This window comes from Anabrus simplex, chromosome 2 (genome assembly GCF_040414725.1).
Source record: "Anabrus simplex isolate iqAnaSimp1 chromosome 2, ASM4041472v1, whole genome shotgun sequence".
NCBI classification, from domain to species: Eukaryota; Metazoa; Arthropoda; class Insecta; order Orthoptera; family Tettigoniidae; genus Anabrus; species Anabrus simplex.
Genome location: NC_090266.1, coordinates 782,464,053 through 782,484,359, shown reverse-complemented (window position 1 = coordinate 782,484,359; position 20,307 = coordinate 782,464,053). Strand labels below are relative to the sequence as shown.

Below are 20,307 nucleotides of genomic sequence, written 5' to 3'. Positions count from 1 at the left end.
AATGGTATTATACTGAAACATATAATTGAATGCTTATCGTTTTATAAATAACCCGTCGATATTCGCGATCTAACTCATTTTCTGAGGGATTGCGGCAACGTTCCTCCCATTTTTGAATCTTATTTTCCAGCAATCGATTTCGTACTTCCCGGGCTAGGTCCAGGTATTCCACCCGGTCAGTTGGGTCCCTAAATCTTAGCCATATTTTCCTGTAAGCATTTTTAATGTGGACCAAATCCTTGAGGAGATCCGGCGTGGTGTCCTCTTGGGTGCCTTGGCGGTACTGAACCGGCGGCCGGAATGAAATCGTAGTCATTATCCGTCCAAGACCCGTTTCCAGCACGGTCCGCACATTTTGACGACGGTCCAGAACATTATTATTATTATTATTATTATTATTATTATTATTATTAGTAGTAGTAGTAGTAGTAGTAGTAGTAGGAGTAGTAGGAGTAGTAGGAGTAGTAGTAGGGTGGGTGAAATTAGTTGAATTTAGGTATTATTATTATTTTTTTTATTTTTATTATTGATGTTCTGGAAGACCTCTACTTAATTACAAGTAACAACTCTCATTATTGTTCCGTATTGAAGATGACGTTAGGCATAGATATCAAGGATAATTTAATAAAAAACCACCTATTCAATACTTTCCACGTTTAATGTGGTTATTATCTACATGATTTTATGTAGACTTATTTGGTCAGGTACATGTTTCACCCATTATTTTGGGCATCTTCAGCCTGTAAACAACCTTTAGGTCAAGGTTTGGGACCTTTTTAACCAATATAAACATACCAATATATACACTATATACAACATATACATTATATACAATATATACAAACATAAGTTAAGTTTTTTGGTCCTAATCTATCTAATATGAAAAATGTCCAAAACTAAAATGGATCTTCTTTTCGGTAAAGAGGATTGCATATCGGGGTTTATGTGACCCCTATATCATATTAAGTTCTTGACGTACCGTGTCTGGTGACAGGATGTGTCGTCAACAATAAGTGGAGATTTGAACTGATTGTTGCTTGTAGGTTGGTCAAGATTGAAAATATAAATTTAAATTAAATGTGTTTTAACTTGGCAGTTCTATTCTGGTTAACTTAAAATGTTCAAAAATAAAAATAAAATGAAACGAATCTTCTTTTTTAAATCATAAGTCTTGAGAAGGGTGATATTAAAACTGGAGCTTGTTTGACCCACGATTTTCATTTTCATGTTCTTGGCGTAACTAATATTTAAATGTGTTGTCATGCACAAGTGGAGATTTAAAAGCCGATTATTGTAGGTAGACTGGTCAAGAACGTTGTGAATGAAACTGTTAGCGTCTTGACTTTGGGTTTCATGTAACGTCAAGGAATTGACAAGAGTACAATACTAAGCTGTTTCATAGTTTTAGGCTGCTGCTTAATTGAGAAGTAACATCCTAGACACTTGATACAGTCTTGTGTGAAAATTGTTCCCGTTGATGTGTTGGTTGGTCTTTGGGAGGGATCTTAAGAATATCTGTAATGAAGTAGAAAAATAATTTTGAATTAAAAATTTAGAGCACGCGTTGTGATAAAATGTATTAAATTAACACCTCTTAACTGTAAAATGACTTACTTGTTCAATTAATACTAGATGGACCTGTCTGTTCCGGCAGCGCCTGTCTTATCACCATTTCTACTCCTGGTGTTGTACTGGTGCAGTAATGGAGGGGCGGGGCATGGAGGGAGAGTGGGGGCAGGCTGGTCTATGGGCGTGTGTGCTGTTGCTGGAGGGGAGTTTCTAGAAGCAATATGGGCGGGTTTAACTTTTGGCATGGTGGATGAAGCATTTGAGTGTGGAGATTTAAATAATTGAGGGATTTTGTTTTGATCTGAATTCACGATATTAATTAATCTAGGTGTTAATTCGTACAAAGGATTTTTAATTTCATTGACGTCGTTGAGATTTTTATTTTTATTGTAGGTTTGGTCTAAAAAGATGTGTAGGTTTTCCAGTTCATTCATTAATTTCCCTTTACCTATGCTTCTAATGATGGTAAGATCTTTCTCTATGGATGTAAAGTGATGGCCCGTTTCTCTCATATGTTGGCTCATCGCTGAGTACTTATTGTGTTTTTGAGCGTTATAATGTTCCAGATATCTCGTGTTAAAGCTCCGGCCAGTCTGTCCGATATAAGAAAAATCACATTGTGTACATGTTAGTTTATATATGCCGGACCTTGAATAATGGTTGCTATTGTGATTGACCTTGTTGTGGTTAAAAAATATGTTTCGATTGGTGTTAACTCTCCTGAAGGCTATATTGATATTGTGCTTCTTTAAAGTATTTGCGATCTGATGGACGGCTGGGTTGTTATATGTAAATGTGGCGAAACTAGTTTTTTTTTTAGGTTTTTCTGGGATGAGGTTAGTGGACAATTTAATTTTGATTTTACTTATCTAACCAAAGTTTGATTAGAGTTCAAAACAAGGTCAACGACATTTGGTTAAGAAATGAAATTAAAGCGTCATATAAAAAGAAGTCACTTTTAAATCTGCAGTTATATAGAGTTCATTTAGCGTTAGCTCAGGCTTTACATCCGTTAGAATGGAACTCTTTCCAACTACATGTGGACAATAAATTGATTGCTTTATTGGATAGGAAGCAAGTTACTCTCGACAAGAAACTATCTCAATTAAAAGCATCCCAATCACGGTTACCAAAACGTAGTTCAGACACGCAAAAAGCGGCTCCCTCACAGAACAATACACCCACAGTAGTTAATTTGACAGACGTACAGTTCTCTGAAGAAGAAATGGGGATCTTGAATAAAGGCTTAAAACATAACTGGCCTAGCAAGAAAAAAGAAACGGATATTATCAACACAGTAGCTGAGATCGAGGCTAACATTTCTAAACTCCCTTTAGAAACACAAAATGATACCAGATTTGAGGTAAGAAAGAAACTACCAAAACTAGCGGAAGAAATAAACGCATATTCAAATTTCGACCACAAAAAATTGATCCAGAACGTAAAAAAGAAAATAGACGACAACAACATTATTGTCACAAAAGCGGACAAAGGAGGATCCACAGTTCTCCTAGATCAAAACACATACATTCAAAAAACAGAAGACTTTTTTAAGGACAAAATATACACAATAGTCAACAAAGATCCAACCACGAGAATCCAGCGAAATCTAAAAACTCTAATAAGAAGTTCTAACTTTCTTTTCAATGAACAAGAACAACAAAAACTTTTTAACATGAACCCTAGTATTCCGACAGCCAGAGCCTTACCAAAGATTCATAAGAAGGACATTCCAATACGCCCTATCATAAACTGTAGAAACAGCCCCACCTATAAAGTATCAAAATTCATTCACGGCTTTCTAAAAAAAACATTACATATTCAATAATAAACATCCTTTAAAAAATTCATTCACTTTTTGCGAAATTTTAAACAAGTTTCAGCTGCGACCCAATCACTCAATGTGCTCCTATGACGTCGTAAATATGTACCCAAACATCCCTACCAAAGAAACTGTAAGAATCATCAGTGATAATATCAATAAACACAGCGGCCTTAGTAAGATGGAAATTGAAGAATTCATGAAGATATTAAATTTTGTCTTAAGCAACAACTTTTTCACTTTCAATGGAAAGTTTTACCAACAAACAGGCTTAGCGATGGGCGACCCTCTTTCTGGCATCTTAGCAGACATTTATATGGACACAATACAACACACAAAAATTATAACACAAATAAAAGGTGTATGTTTATGGCTGAGATTTGTAGACGATACTTTCATCATTTTCGACAAAAATGTCACTAAAATAGTGACGAGATCTTGGAGTCCCTAAACAAAATTGACCCCAATGTTAAGTTTACTAAAGAGGATGAGGTTAGGAACTCATTAAACTTTTTGGACTTAACTATTACACGCGGACATAATACCTTCGATTTTCGAATATACAGGAAACTCACACACTCTCCCTTAACTATTATGAATTCATCCCTACACCCCAAGTCCCAAAAACAAGCCTCTTTCTATAATTTAATTTATAGAGCCTTAAAAATTCCTCTTTCTCCCAACAATTTAAAAATTGAACTGAAGTACATAAAGAATCTTGCTCAACTCAACAGGTTTAAAATAGATATGGTCAACCGTTTGATTAATAAAATCAAAATTAAATTGTCCACTAACCTCATCCCAGAAAAACCTAAAAAAAACTAGTTTCGCCACATTTACATATAACAACCCAGCCGTCCATCAGATCGCAAATACTTTAAAGAAGCACAATATCAATATAGCCTTCAGGACAGTTAACACCAATCGAAACATATTTTTTAACCACAACAAGGTCAATCACAATAGCAACCATTATTCAAGGTCCGGCATATATAAACTAACATGTACACAATGTGATTTTTCTTATATCGGACAGACTGGCCGGAGCTTTAACACGAGATATCTGGAACATTATAACGCTCAAAAACACAATAAGTACTCAGCGATGAGCCAACATATGAGAGAAACGGGCCATCACTTTACATCCATAGAGAAAGATCTTACCATCATTAGAAGCATAGGTAAAGGGAAATTAATGAATGAACTGGAAAACCTACACATCTTTTTAGACCAAACCTACAATAAAAATAAAAATCTTAACGACGTCAATGAAATTAAAAATCCTTGTACGAATTAACACCTAGATTAATTAATATCGTGAATTCAGATCAAAACAAAATCCCTCAATTATTTAAATCTCCACACTCAAATGCTTCATCCACCATGCCAAAAGTTAAACCCGCCCATATTGCTTCTAGAAACTCCCCTCCAGCAACAGCACACACGCCCATAGACCAGCCTACCCCCACTCTCCCTCCATGCCCCGCCCCCCCATTACCGCACCAGTACAACACCAGGAGTAGAAATGGTGATAAGACAGGCACTGCCGGAACAGACAGGTCCATCTAGTATTAATTGAACAAGTAAGTCATTTTACAGTTAAGAGGTGTTAATTTAATACATTTTATCACAACGCGTGCTCTAAATTTTTAATTCAAAATTATTTTTCTACTTTATTACAGATATTCTTAAGATCCCTCCCAAAGACCAACCAACACATCAACGGGAACAATTTTCACACAAGACTGTATCAAGTGTCTAGGATGTTACTTCTCAATTAAGCAGCAGCCTAAAACTATGAAACAGCTTAATATTGTACTCTTGTCAATTCCTTGACGTTACATGAGACCCAAAGTCAAGACGTTAACAGTTTCATTCACAACGTTCTTGACCAGTCTACCTACAACAATCGGCTTTTAAATCTCCACTTGTGCATGACAACACATTTAAATATTAGTTACGTCAAGAACATGAAAATGAAAATCGTGGGTCAAACAAGCTCCAGTTTTAATATCACCCTTTCTCAAGACTTATGATTTAAAAAAGAAGATCCGTTTCATTTTATTTTTATTTTTGAACATTTTAAGTTAACCAGAATAGAACTGCCAAGTTAAAACACATTTAATTTAAATTTATATTTTCAATCTTGACCAACCTACAAGCAACAATCAGTTCAAATCTCTACTTATTGTTGATGACACATCCTGTCACCAGACACGGTACGTCAAGAACTTAATATGATATAGGGGTCACATAAACCCCGATATGCAATCCTCTTTACCGAAAAGAAGATCCATTTTAGTTTTGGACATTTTTCATATTAGATAGATTAGGACCAAAAAACTTAACTTATGTTTGTATATATTGTATATAATGTATATGTTGTATATAGTGTATATATTGGTATGTTTATATTGGTTAAAAAGGTCCCAAACCTTGACCTAAAGGTTGTTTACAGGCTGAAGATGCCCAAAATAATGGGTGAAACATGTACCTGACCAAATAAGTCTACATAAAATCATGTAGATAATAACCACATTAAACGTGGAAAGTATTGAATAGGTGGTTTTTTATTAAATTATCCTTGATATCTATGCCAGACCTCTACTTGTCGGTAAATTACATCTGCTGCCATTGTCATAGATAACAGTATGACCAGCACCATTTTCGGCCGTAGGCAAGTGCGCAGGACTTCTGGCGATACGAATGACATACTTCCGTGTATTATAGACTTTATTATAGAAGTGAACAATTGCACGGTCAATCTTATACCTATCGTTTATTTCAAATGTGTTTAAATTTTTATTTATAAGCCAGAAGAATCTACTGTAATATAAGAAGGTTCTCCAAAGGAAAATATGGCTCTTGAAAACGAACCCGGGAAAGATTAAAACTGATCGGTTTATGATCAGAATAAGTACATTGAAAATCCACAGGCTGTTTCCAGTCATTCAACCGGGTCGGGAATGGAATGAATAAGCCCCCAGCTAGCGGTGAAGATGGAATTGTGCCGGCTGCCGAAGCCTGTCGCACTCCTCTGGGTCAATGATTAATGAATGACAAATGAAATGATATTGGAGAGTGTTGCTGGAATGAATGATGACGGAAAAACCGGAGTACCCGGAGAAATATCTGTCCCGCCTCCGCTTTGTCCAGCAGAAATCTCACATGGAGTGACCGGGATTTGAACCACGAAACCCAGCGGTGAGAGGCCAGCGCGCTGCCGCCTGAGAGACGGAGGTTCCTTATAAGTTGAGTACATTAGGAACAGTAAAATCAATTGGTCTCACCTCCGTTTTCTCCCCACTGCGGTTAAGTTGATTTAACACCCCCCCCGAGAAAATTGAAGGCGTATTTCTTTATGTTTAAAGGTGATTCCAAATACCAATGTTCACGTGTGTTACCTTCAGTTTTGAGATATAAGTATTCCCATAAAAATAATTCACTTTTTTCACTTACTTTCACATTCCCCCCTCCCCTAAGTGAATTTTCCGGCAATAAATATTTGTTTCATTAATAGTAAAAAATCTTCTAAGTACCGATTATCTTCAGTTTTTGATATATGTGTCCTCATGAAACGAATTCAACCCCTTTTCACACCCGCCCCCAAAGATGATTCCCCCCCCAAATGCGTCGTTTTATTTTTAAAGAAGATCTAAATACCAATTTTCACGTCTGTAAAAACTTTAGTTTTTATTAGATGTAAGTATCCTCGTACAATTAATTCAATTAATTTTTCAATTTTTCACACACATACCCCCCCCCCCCCCCCGAACCTTCATTGGATTTTCCGAGAATACCTGGTGCTTTGCTTTAACAGGAGATTCTAAATACCAGACTTTACGTCTGTAACATTTTACGTTTCTGAGATATACTGTAGATATAGTCTTTCTAAAAATTCACGCCCATTTGTCACTCCTGTTTAACCCCCATTAATTAGATTTTCCAAAAACAACAAAAATAAATGTTTCTGTATTTTTAAAGAAGATTCAATATACTATTTGGTCTGTAATATCTTCAGTTTCGGAGATATACGTATCCTCATTGAAAAAACACACACACACACACACACACACACACACACACTCTCTCTCTCTCTCTCTCTCTCTCTCTCTCTCTCTCTCCGCCCCTATTGGGATTTACAGAAAACAAAAAATACGTGTTCTTTCATTTTGAAAGGAGATTCTAAATATCAATTTTTTACATCTGCAAACTTTTGAAGTTTTGAGATATAGATACACTAATTTTTAAAATTCCCCGCACTATTTGTATTTTCTAAAAACAAAAAATTCATGTTTATTTATAAAGGAGATCCCAAATACCGATCTTCAGGTCTGTAACATCTTCAGTATCCTTAAGTATCCTTATTAAAGGCATTCAACCATTTTTCACCCCTTTTCACCCATCCTATTGGCATTTTCCGAAAACAAAAAATACGTGTTTCTTCATCTTGAAAGTAGATTCTAAGTACCAATTTTTACATCTGTAAAGTTTGAAAGTTTTGAGATATAGATACACACATTTTAATAATTCACCCCCCTTTCAACACTCCACTATTTGGATTTTCCAAAAGCAAAAAGTACATGTTTCTTTATTTTTAAAGGAGATCCCAAATACTTTTTTCAGGCTGTAATATCTTCAGTTTCTGAGATATAAGTATCCTCATTAAAGGCATTCAACCTACTTTTCACTCCTCCTATTGGGATTTTCCGAAAACAAAAAATACGTGTTTCTTTATGTTGAAAGGAGATTCTAAATACCAATTTCTACGTCCGTAAACTTTTACAGTTTCGAGATATAGATACACTCATTTTAAAAAATCACGCCCCCTTTTCACCCCCCATTATTTTGATTTTCCAAAAACAAAAAATTATGTGTTCCTTTATTTTTATAGGAGTTTCCAAATTTAAATTTTCATGACTGTAACATCTTCAGTTTCTGAGATTTAAGTATCCTCATTAAAGGCATTCAACCCCTGTTTCATCCCTCCTATAGGGATTTTTCGAAAAAATACACGTTTCTTTATGTTTAAAAAGATATTCTAATTACCAATTTTTACATCTGTAATCTTACATCTGTAAACTTTTAAGTTTTAAGATGTAGATACACTCATTTTAAAAATTCACCCCCTTTTCACCCCCCATTATTTGAATTTTCCAAAAACGAAAAAAATACCTGTTTCTTAATTTTTAAAGTAGATCCCAAATACCAATTTTCAGATCTGTAATATCTTCAGGTTCTGAAATATAAATAGCCTCATTAAAGGCATTCAACACATTTTCACCCTTTTCCACCCTTCCTTTTGGTATTTTCCGAAAACAAAAACATACGTGTTTGTTTATTTTTAAAGGAGGTTCTAAATACCAATTTTTATATACCAATTTATATACCAATTTTTATATCTATAAACTATAAACTATATCTATAAACTTTAAAAGTTTTGAGATATAGATACACTCATTTTCAAAATTCACTCCCTTTTCACCCCCACATTAATTGGATTTTCCAGAAACAAAAGAATACGTGTTTCTTTATTTTTAAAGGACATACCAAACACCAATTTTCAGGTCTGTAATATCTTCAGTTTCTGAGATATAAGAATCCTAATTTAAGGCATTCAACCATTTCTTCACCCCTTTTCACCCCTCCTATTGGGATTTTCCAAAAACACAAAAATACGTGTTTCTTTATTCTTAATGAAGATTCTAAATACGAATTTTTACATCTTTAAACTTTCAAATTTTTGAGATATAGGTACGCTCATTTTAAAAATTCACCCCCGTTTTCACCCTTCCATTAATTGGATTTTCCAAAAACAAAAAAATACGTGTTTCTTAATTTTTAAAAGAGATCAAAAGTACCAATTTTCTGGTCTTTAATATCTTCAGTTTCTGAGATATAAGTACCGTTATCCTGATTAAAGGCATTCAACCGCTTTTTCACCCCTCCTAGTGGGATTTTCTGAAAACAAAAAAATACGTGTTTCCTTATTTTTAAGGATGATTCTAAATACCAATTTTCACATCTATAAACGTTTGAAGTTTGGAGATATAGATACACTCATTTTAAAATTTCACCCCCCTTTTCACCCCCTTACCGAAGGAATATCCAAAAATCCTCTCTTAGCGAGCACCTACATCATAATATGAATATATACCCAAAATTTCATTTCTTTATGTCCAGTAGTTTTTGCTCGGCGATGATGAATCTGTCAGTCAGTCAGTCAGGACAAGCTATTTTATATATATAGATATCAAAGGAATTCAGAACAATCACACAGCAATTACGCAAGCAACATATCATCAAATAAGATAACTATACTACAATAATTCTAAACTGTGTTTATGCTTAACAGGTTATCTGAAACAACAGAAATGCAGCTAAAACTAAATACTTAAATTATTCAACAGATTATTATATTTCATTTCCTACTGAAAATGAAAACCTACTACCTGTTTTCCAGTCATTGACCGGGTCAGGGATGTAATGAATGAAACATATATAGGCTGTTATTACAATGGGGTCGCCACTCGCAAGGTGATTTATTAATGCTATGAAATGATAATGGAGAGTGTTGCTGGAATGAAAGATGACAGGGAAAACCGGAGTACCTGGAGAAAAACCTGTCCCACCTCTGCTTTGTCCAGCACAAATCTCACATGGAGTCACCAGGATTTGAACCACGGTATCCAACGGTGAGAGGCCGACGCACTGCCATCTGAGCTACGAAGGCTCCTTCATTTCCTACTATGCGCTACAATTCTACTTACCACTATAAATGAATGCAATTGCTAACTACTACCTCACTTAAGCTTCACTTTACTACACTAGCAATGTACAAGCTGTTAAGAGGGTGGCACAATACAGAATAGGATGAGGTGTTATACACTAGAACTACTGGCTATTAATTTATTTCTACAGAAGATAATACCAGAATCTGAAAGAAGGCACTAAGCTAGAAAGTTCTCTGCAAAAAATGTAACAGAATAGTACATGTCGCGAGTAAAGTAGAACCATGGTATTTGTCATGTTGGGGTACTAATCAAACGTGGCGAAGATTCACTGTGTTCCACACAAGATGGTACTACTCACAAGTATTGTACTTCGTACATGAAACGCAGGCCTATGGTGTTTCTCACACAACGGCGCCACTCACAGCCAACACAAACCGATGAGGCTCCTCACCTAGGTGTACTAATCACGGGCGCCAGTATTCCCTTGTGTTCCTCACATAGTGGGCACCAATCACAGGCAACGCAGACCAACAGTGTTGCTCATATAGCGGTACGACACACAGGCTACGCCCAGACCCGCGGTGTTGCTCACATGGGTACGGCGCACAGGTACTGGAAACCCCCAGGCCAGCCTCTTTACTGCTAGGAATCACAAACCCATTTCGTACCTAATTTAGTGGTACTACTCGCAAGTACAGGCAACCCATGGTGTTCCCCGCATGATGGTACGAATCGAAAGTAGATTCATGGTTCTAATTCAATCATCCCTTGGTCGCCCCTTTTAGTCGCCTCTTACGACAGGCAGGGGATACCACGGGTGTGTTCTACATTTGCGTCCGCCACCCGCAGGGCGTAGTGTGTTTGGTCCGCAAGAGGTATTTTATTTCCCTCAAGTCCGCCGGCAAGCCGGTTAGGACCCCCCTATCCGCCACCTGGGACGCGCCACGTAGGAGGTTCGTGGTGTCACACAAGTCAAAGATCGTTTTGAATTACAAAGTCATTACACCAGAGCAAAATTACTTCAGACTGAAAACTGTGAACAGTACAACAAACGGTTGCCTTATGAAGACATAGAAAGTTTTTCTGATGCTTTCCCTATGACTGATTAAAACACATTGTAGACAAAATTAGGTGTTTCCTACTCAAGACTGGAATTCTCTCAACAATATGTTATCTGGTTGCTTACAAACATGCAATTTTCTTCTTTCGTTTTAACTTGGCACAAATGGTTTTAAAGGCACAACAAAAGCACTAAAAATATCAGTGATGATGCTGATGAGAACTAGATAACCCAAGAGATTCATTTTAAGCTCTGAAGTTGACCAAATCATAACTAAGAAATTCTACAGGAACAGGCTAACAGCATCAGGAATGCTATCCATTGAGAAGGACATGGTGAAAAAATTCCTGATTTCAATGGAAAAGATTGCAAGTGACAAGCACCAAGTTCCACTACTAATGAGTAGGCCAACCAAACTATCAACGTATGCTGAATGTTGGGTATTCAGCCCGAAGGTTGGTTAGATCCTCAACAGATCCACCAGCTGTCATAGATGGCCTAGGCATCACTGAAGAGACATTCTAGAGAAAGGAAGAGAGAGGCAGTTTCCCATTGCTTTCCTCATTGAGCCAGAAATTGCTGTTGTACATCAGTCTGTCAAGCCCACTGAAATGCATGCACCAACCGACCCTATGAGTAACATTTTCACACGAGTAATTTAATGTAAGGAAATCAACCCTTCCAATACATACAAAACTGTTGCACATTAGTTATACTACAACATTTTTATTATTATTATTATGAGGTACCAGTTTTGAAATGTTTTCAATGTCATCATCAGCCTTTCGTAAAACAAAGCAAGAAATAAATTCACATATAGCAACAATGTACATGCGCTAGGTAAAATTTTTTGTATAATGATGCACATTTAAAATAGTTTATATAAAATGTATGAAAATTGTTACGCATTGGCGGCATGATAGTTTTATGTTGTCATGAGGCACAATGCAAAAAGTTGGGCAATGATATGATAAAACTTGATGAACACGTTGAAATCTTGTTAAGTGTCTTATTCATAATGGAATGCAGCACTGAAAAATAATCTGAGCACTGTTAGCGGCATAGTCTTTCTTACCTTGAGATTGTACTATGCAATTCAAAAGGTGGTTTTCAGTATACATGTACGTCCTAGGTTGGTATGTAGGACCAAGGTTTCTCAGTTCAAGCAGAACATGAAACCTAGAGAAAAAGGGGAATTGATTTCAATGGTATACTATAGAGGGCAAGTCATATGAAGCAAAGGTATAGAGAGATAGTGTGAGACTCACCTTGCAGCAGCGTGCTAAGAAGCATACTCTATGGAGAGGAGTTGACAACTGGAGCTGGTTATAGGAAGAAGAGGGGAGGAAGGGAAGGGAGGGGCTTGGAGAGGAACCGCCTACGGGGGAGGTGTTGGGGGTGGATCTGGAGGGCAATGTGGTGGGGACATATAGCAAAGCAGCGTGTTATGTAATTCGTGGAAGATTGACCACTTTCTTGAAAACTTAATACCTTTAAAAACCATGATAAGAAAGTCGTAAAGAACCTTAGGTTACTCAGAAATTTCATTTAGGTTTAAAATGGGGTTGAAAAACTGATCAAGGTGTCTGAAGCAATCCTCTGTGACATCTAGGAGAGGGCCCTTCTCTAAGATCCTGCGAATCTCTAAGTCTTGGTCCATAGTGCTATAATTATGATTCACGTCATGCATATGCTGGCCCACTGCTGAAAACCTATTGTATTTAACAGCACTGACATGTTTCATGTACCTAATTTTGAAGTTTCTTCCGGTCTGTCCTATGTACGAGGAATTGCAGTTTTTTTTATTGTGTTGGAGTTATGTATTATATCCACGTTTGTATTGTTAGTACGAAAGGATATCTTGATATTGTGTTTCTTAAAAATGTTGGTGATACTGTAAACATTTTCATTAAAAGTGAAGGTAGAATATGTAATAGGGTTGGGTTTTTCTTTTTCTAACGTTGTATTTAGTCGATGCTTGAACTTATCGATGATAATAATGATGATGATCATCATCATCATCATCATATGGTCTCAGCTATGGCATGCAATCATTTTGATCTCATGCTATTTAGGCTTCCCACACATCAAATTTTGATGTACAATTTTACTCTACCAGACAGTACAGTAAACCAGATAACTCTTAGGTGACTAATGGCTGAGAATGAATAATTTTGATGGATAAGCATCAATTCCTCAATATTAAATCTAAAGCAATTTATGTTTGTGGATCCACATTATCAATACACAAAAGACTAAAATACTACAAATAAGTGGTAAATTTAGTCATATAGAAAATATATGTTTCAACCCTATTTTGGTCACCATCAGCTAACTATACGCATTGGAAAGACATCTTAAACAGTTACAAAATATGTTAAACAATTTACATAGATAAAATGATGAAAAATATGAAAAAGATACTTAAAAAAATGATTCTTTAAACACATGGGGGCGGGGTGCCAGGCTGAGTGGCTCAGGCAGGTGAGGCGCTGGCCTTCTGATCCCAACTTGGCAGGTTCGATCCGGGCTCAGTCTGGTGGTATTTGAAGGTGCACAAATACGTCAGCCTTGTGATGGTAGATTTACTGGCACGTAAAAGAACTCCTGCGGGACAAAATTAAGGCACCTTGATGTCTCCGAAAACCAAAAATGTATTTAGTGGGACGTAAAACCATTATTATTATTATTATTATTATTATTATTATTATTATTATTATTATTATTATATTACAATGTGGGGTGTGTCTGTCTTGAAGTATATTCTTAATTTGGATTTAATAAATGACAAAGTGGTTTGGAGCAAACTCATCTTCTGCTAAATCAAGTGACTTACTAGGCTGAGTTCAAAGAACTTCTCTCTTTCATTATGGATTGTGAACTTTGATAGCAGACAGAGCACTTCGATTAGTAAAATGTGAGCATGGAACTAGATGTGCTGGGAGTTTCGTAATATTGGACTCAATCTCTGCTACAGTGTTGATCTTGTCATTTTCAAATTCCCTCCAGATTTGCAGAACTATACCAGATACCGAAATAAAAAAAGAAACTACCAACAGTCACCAAAGAATTAATTAAAACTTTCGACTCCAATCACACAAATGTAATAAAAAGTCTAAAAACTAAGATCAACGACAACAATATCATAGTAACTAAAGCGGACAAAGGAGGGACTACCGTATTATTAGATAAGAATGAATACATTACAAAAACAGAAAACTTTTTTGCAGATGGGACTTTTTCAATAGTTAATAAAGATCCTACCATCAGAATCCAGCAAAATTTAAAAACACTAATAAAGAATTCAACTATTTTACTCAATAAATAAGAGCAACAAAAACTATTCACCATGAATCTTAATATTCCAACGGCCAGAGCTTTACCCAAACTACACAAAAAAGACACACCCATGCATCCCGTAATTAATTGCAGAAAAAGCCCGAATTGCAAGACCTCAAAATACATCCACCATTTCCTTAAAAGATACTATACTTTTAACAACAAATCACCTCTAAAGAACTCGGTTGACTTTTGCGATATTTTAAAGAAATTTAACTTACTACCTAACCACATCATGTGCTCCTATGATATTACGAATATGTATTCTAACGTGCCAACAAAACAAACAGTAAACATTATCAAGGACAACCTATCCAAACATAGCAATCTTAGCACCCCTGAAATAGATGAATTCATTAACATTCTAAACTTCGTACTAAAGAACAACTATTTCACTTTCAACGGCAAAATTTACCAATGGGAGATCCCATATCAGGCATCTTGGCAGACATATACATGGACTCGTTAGAACACCACAAAATAACTTCAAAAATAAAAGGACTCGGCCTGTGGCTCAGATACGTAGACGACACATTTGCAATAATCGACAGTAATCTCAACAATAGTAATGAAAATTTAGATTTTTTTAAACACCCTCGATCAAAATATCAAGTTCAACAGAACCATTAACTGTTTAGACTTAACTATAACACGTGACAAGAACACATTTGATTTCCAAATTTACAGAAAACCCACCCACACCCCAATAACAATCAAAAATTCATCAATACACCCCAACTCCCATAAACAAGCTACTTTTTACAGTTTAATTTACAGAGCCTTAAACATCCCTAAGAATCTAAAAACAGAAATTCATTATATTAAAAATTTAGCAAAATTTAATGGTTTCAAAATAGAAATAATCAACCGAATAATTAATAAAATCAAATATAAACTAGCAACAAACCTCGTCCCTGATAAACCCAAAAAATCTAAATTCGCCACTTTTACTTACAATAATACAGGCATCTACCAAGCAACAAACCCTCTGAAAAAACAAAACATTAACATTGCCTTTAAGACGACAAACACCAACCGCAGCCTGTTTTTTAATCACAATACACTCAACATAAACAATAGTATTTATTCAAACTCAGGCATATACAGGCTCAAATGCACGCAATGTGAAAAATCATACATTGGGCAAACAGGCCGGAGCTTCCTTACTAGATATCAGGAGCACTATAATGCCAATAGACATAACAAGTTTTCAGCCATGAGTTCTCATATGAAAGATACAGGTCATCATTTCACAACTATCGAACAGGACCTTACAATCATCAAAATAGTAGGCAAAGGAAAATTAATGAACGAATTAGAAAACATTTACATATATCTTGATCAACATTACAACAAAGACCTAAACCTCAATGATCCCGTCGAAATAAAAAATCCCTTATACGAGACTTAACCCAATTTATTACAATCTTTAAATCTAAATTTAAATAAAATCCTTAAAAATCTTAAACTAACTTCCAATAAAGATCCCACCTTCCCCTTAAAGGTAACTCCCCCCGTCCCCGCCCCTGCTAATCTTCCACAGCCAACAGCGCGTAAGCTCAACCCTCCGCCCACCTCCTCTTCTCCATTACACCCCTCTCCCTCAATTCCACAACTTCAACAGCCAATAGCGCGCAAGCTCAACGCTCCGCCCATTTCCTTTCCTCCATCACACCCCCCTCTCTCAGTTCCACACAGATACAACACACGACATTCAAATCTTACTCGTTCCGAGACCATACAGACAACCAGTTCATACCACAAAAATCGAGAACGTAAGTAATTGAATACATATCATTTCGCCTAATTCAACCGTTTTTCCTCTAAATTTCATATCTTTTTATTCTCTTTTCATTACAGATTCTTCACCATATATCCTTCAATAGTCAATCTATATTTAAAGCTACAGCTAACAACAAGTAAGAATGTTCCCATTTAACTATCAGTCTAAGAGTTAACAACTACCCCAGTTAGCAAAGATCTATACGGCAACATTCAATCATGAACTTTTTATCACTCCTTCAACAAAATTATGGAGACCGCGAACCCACTTCGTAAATAACGAGATTAATGGATTAATGGATCCAACTTTATCATCTACACAGCGCCATACTACAGTATAATATTACAAGTTTTCAACAAGAAAGTTTCAGTGTTATTTTAGTGTAATAGGATGTAAGTCCTAAAATTGGAAATTCAATTGTATTGAATAGGTTGATCCTAATAAATTTTGGTAATATCTTAAACTGATGTCTAATATAATCAGAAAGAATGCTTTCCCAAAGCTTACATGCAATGCATGTCAAACTGACTGGCCTGTAATTTTCAGCTTTATGTCTATCACCCTTTCCTTTATACACAGGGGCTACTATAGAAACTCTCCATTCATTTGGTATAGCTCCTTCAACCGAACAATAACCAAATAAGTAGTTCAGATATGGTACTATATCCCAACCCACTCCCTTTAGTATATCCCCAGAAATCTTATCAATTCCAGCTGCTTTTCTAGTTTTCAACTTTTGTATCTTACTATAAATGTCATTGTTATCATAGGTAAATTTTAATACTTCTTTAGTATTACTCAACTCCCCTATCTGGACATCCTTGTAACCAATAATCTTCACATACTGCTGACTGAATACTTCTGCCTTTTGAAGATAATCGCGTACACACTCCCCTTGTTCATTAATGATTCCTGGAATGTCCTTCTTTGAACCTGTTTCTGCCTTGAAGTACCTATACATACCCTTCCATTTTTCACTAAAATTTGTATGACCACCAATTATGCTTGCCATCATGTTATCCTTAGCTGACTTCTTTGCTAGATTCAATTTCCTAGTAAGTTCCTTCAATATCTCCTTACTTACATAACCATTTCCAACTCTATTTCGTTCCAACCTGCACCTCCTTCTTAGTCTCTTTACTTCTTTGTTATAATATAGTGGATCTTTACCATTCCTTACCACCTTTAAAGGTACAAACCAATTTTCACATTCCTCAACAACTGCTTTAAACCCATCCCAGAATCTGTTTACATTTTTATTTACCATTTTCCAGCGATCATAGGGAGGCAGCATAGAAAGGCAAAAGAGGGGTAGCGTTAGGTTGCCAGGCACATGCTACACTTGCTTTATTAGTTTTTGATTCCGAATTAATTTTTACCATTTCATCAAAAAGAATGTTAAATTTTTCACAAATACTGCTCAGAATGCACTCATATCCACTGAAACAATTAATTTCAACAAACAAGTTTCCCTACACCCTGGCACACACAAAAAAAGCCACCTTTTATGGCATGGTCTCTTCACGTTCCACTATCCAACAAAAATTATTTTAAAAATAAACAATATATGCGCTATAGCTTTTAACGTTAGCTACAGCAGAATTTTTTAAACAAAATCATTAACATAATAAAGAACTAGCTGATTACCATGCTGAAGAAAGATTTTGTCACATTCACCTTTAACAACAGTAATTTATATCACTTACAAATATTTTTAAAAGACAGAATTTAGACGTTATAAAAGAAGTGGAAATGGTAGTTCATTCGTCACCAGATGGCTCCCTGAACGTGGTACAGCACTAGCGTTCGAAGCGGAAGCTGACGGAACCATCAGAATCAGTCTAAGAGAGTCACATAACATGTGTACGTAACATATGACATTGACACAAGCCTGGAATGAAACAACTGGCGATGAGTAACGTACAAATTTGGAAAACACCAAGACGAAATAACAATAGTGAAGGGGCAGGGAGGGGAACTACCTACGTAAATCGTTAATGGCTGGCAACCAGGTATTACTTAATTGATAGCCAGCGTCCCTGTTGAAATTGTTAGGATTTCTACGTATTTTGACAGCTTCCCGTATTATCCTGGACCTGTAGTGTATAGTGTGGGTAAGAGCTGAAACATCTTGGAACGTGACATGACATCATGACCCGACGATGGAGCGTTTACCCACAATAGACACTACAGGTCCAGGATTATACAGGAAGCTGTGGAAATACATAGATATACTAACAATTTCAACAGGGACTTAATCAATTTTCTGCCGGCTCGGTGATCACCTGAATAATTTGAATAATGACCAATTATCCGGGTATAGTATGTAACAAGTGAACAACAAGTTTTATAATGATCTTATTTTAATAGGAAAAAGTATTTTAAGACAACATTTATATTAAATAACAGCGAATTGTGCCATTTGAGAACATAGGAGTATAATTATATATTTAGCTGAAGATGGCCCATAAAATGGCCAAAACTAGTATGGCTCAATACTTAGTAAATAAACTTGAATAGGACCAGAATACGAATGGTAGTTGGACTGTTGACAGGCCACAACACCTTACAGACACACCTACACATCATGAAAATCAGCCAAGATCTGATGTGTAGAGATGCGGTAGAGAGGAAGAGACCCCCTTGCATGTACTGTGTCAGTGCGAGGCTCTTGCACGCACTAGACATCGTTATTTTGGTTCACATTTCGTGAACCTGGAAGACATCAGGAATGCCAACATCGGGACACTGGTATCCTTTATAGGAGCACTAGGGCTGGACAAGGCAAACCTGTTTAAGGGACACAAGGGTCTTCATAGACCTACATGTGGAGCCCTGCAAAGGCAGGGCTCAGCCATTCCTTATCTATCTATCTATCTATCTATCTATCTATAGTCTGTAAAAAATTGAATGTAAGTAGTGCTATCAACTATTACAAGTAAAGTTTATTTTGAATGCTGCGAGTACTGTGTTATTAAGTTACATAGTTACATACATGAAGTAGAATTTTTATAGTTATATAATATCCTAGACTTTGCATCTAGTTTATAAGCAAGTAAATAAAGTAAGTAGTTATTAAACAGAACAGAAAAATGTACACAAAGAGCTGTATGGTTACTCTTTGAGGTAGATGGTCTATCATCTCGTAAAGCGTAATGTCCCCATGGCAATGTACAGATACCATTGCCTTGTACGCTGCGCTTATCATCGTAGGGAGATAAGGCCCTTTGGTACACTAATTTGACATCTCTGCACTTCCTTACGTTCATGAGCATTCTACCAAAGACAGCTTTATTCATTAGTTTGTAGAATGTTATTTTGAAGGAGGAAGTACTTTGCTTCCTTTTGGTGGTGTTTAGGTCGTTGTAGGGCTTGAGCCATGCTTTTTGCTCAAACTGTAGTATATGGTGAATGCGCGTGCACTTTAAGCCATACTGAAGACACTATTTGAGCATGCGAAAATGTAAAATATATCGCTCTTTGTTATGCAGTGTAGATAATAGTTTCTTGCATGTTGTGTTGGGGGCTGCTTCGTGTATTGGCCAAAGTGGAAAATCGTTGTGCTCATCGTGTATAGCTTCAGGATACTCTAAATCAAACTGCCTGCAATGTGCAGGACGTCAAAGATAGGATCTGGTTCAAGCCAAGCAAAGTCCTTAATAGGCAGACTTTGAATCATAGCATAGCCATATAAATTGTTTACATATACATAAATAAGGTATTCATTCAGTTTCGAGGAATTGTAAGTGCTTAGGTACTTGTTATTAGCAACTGAAAACCTGTGTCCACAATATACAACACCACCACGGATAGAGGACTCTATAAAGTGTACCATATCGACATCTGTCAAGAGCTCTAACTGCACCCTAGTTGTTATGAGCATAGCATCCCAATTAAGACCTAGCGCTGTGTAATAGTGCAGAGGATCGAGGAGATAAGTTCACCTGCAGAGCTCACTAAAATTTTCGAATCATCAGCAAGGAGCAAAACATCGGTTAAC

The 20,307-nt window shown here is 36.3% G+C and overlaps 1 protein-coding gene across 5 annotated transcripts in view; it reads right to left on the bottom strand.

Moving 5' to 3' along the window:
- LOC136864458 (S-adenosylmethionine mitochondrial carrier protein homolog) overlaps positions 1-20,307 on the bottom strand; it is a 163,059-nt gene that overhangs the window by 75,951 nt on the left and 66,801 nt on the right. The window contains exon 3 of one of the 5 annotated variants that reach the window (XM_068226286.1): positions 12,261-12,364. The exons of the other annotated variants lie outside the window; for them this stretch is intronic. Coding sequence (XP_068082387.1) covers positions 12,261-12,364 — 104 coding nt within the window. The remainder of the gene's footprint in view (positions 1-12,260; positions 12,365-20,307) is intronic. 5 annotated transcript variants of the gene reach the window in all.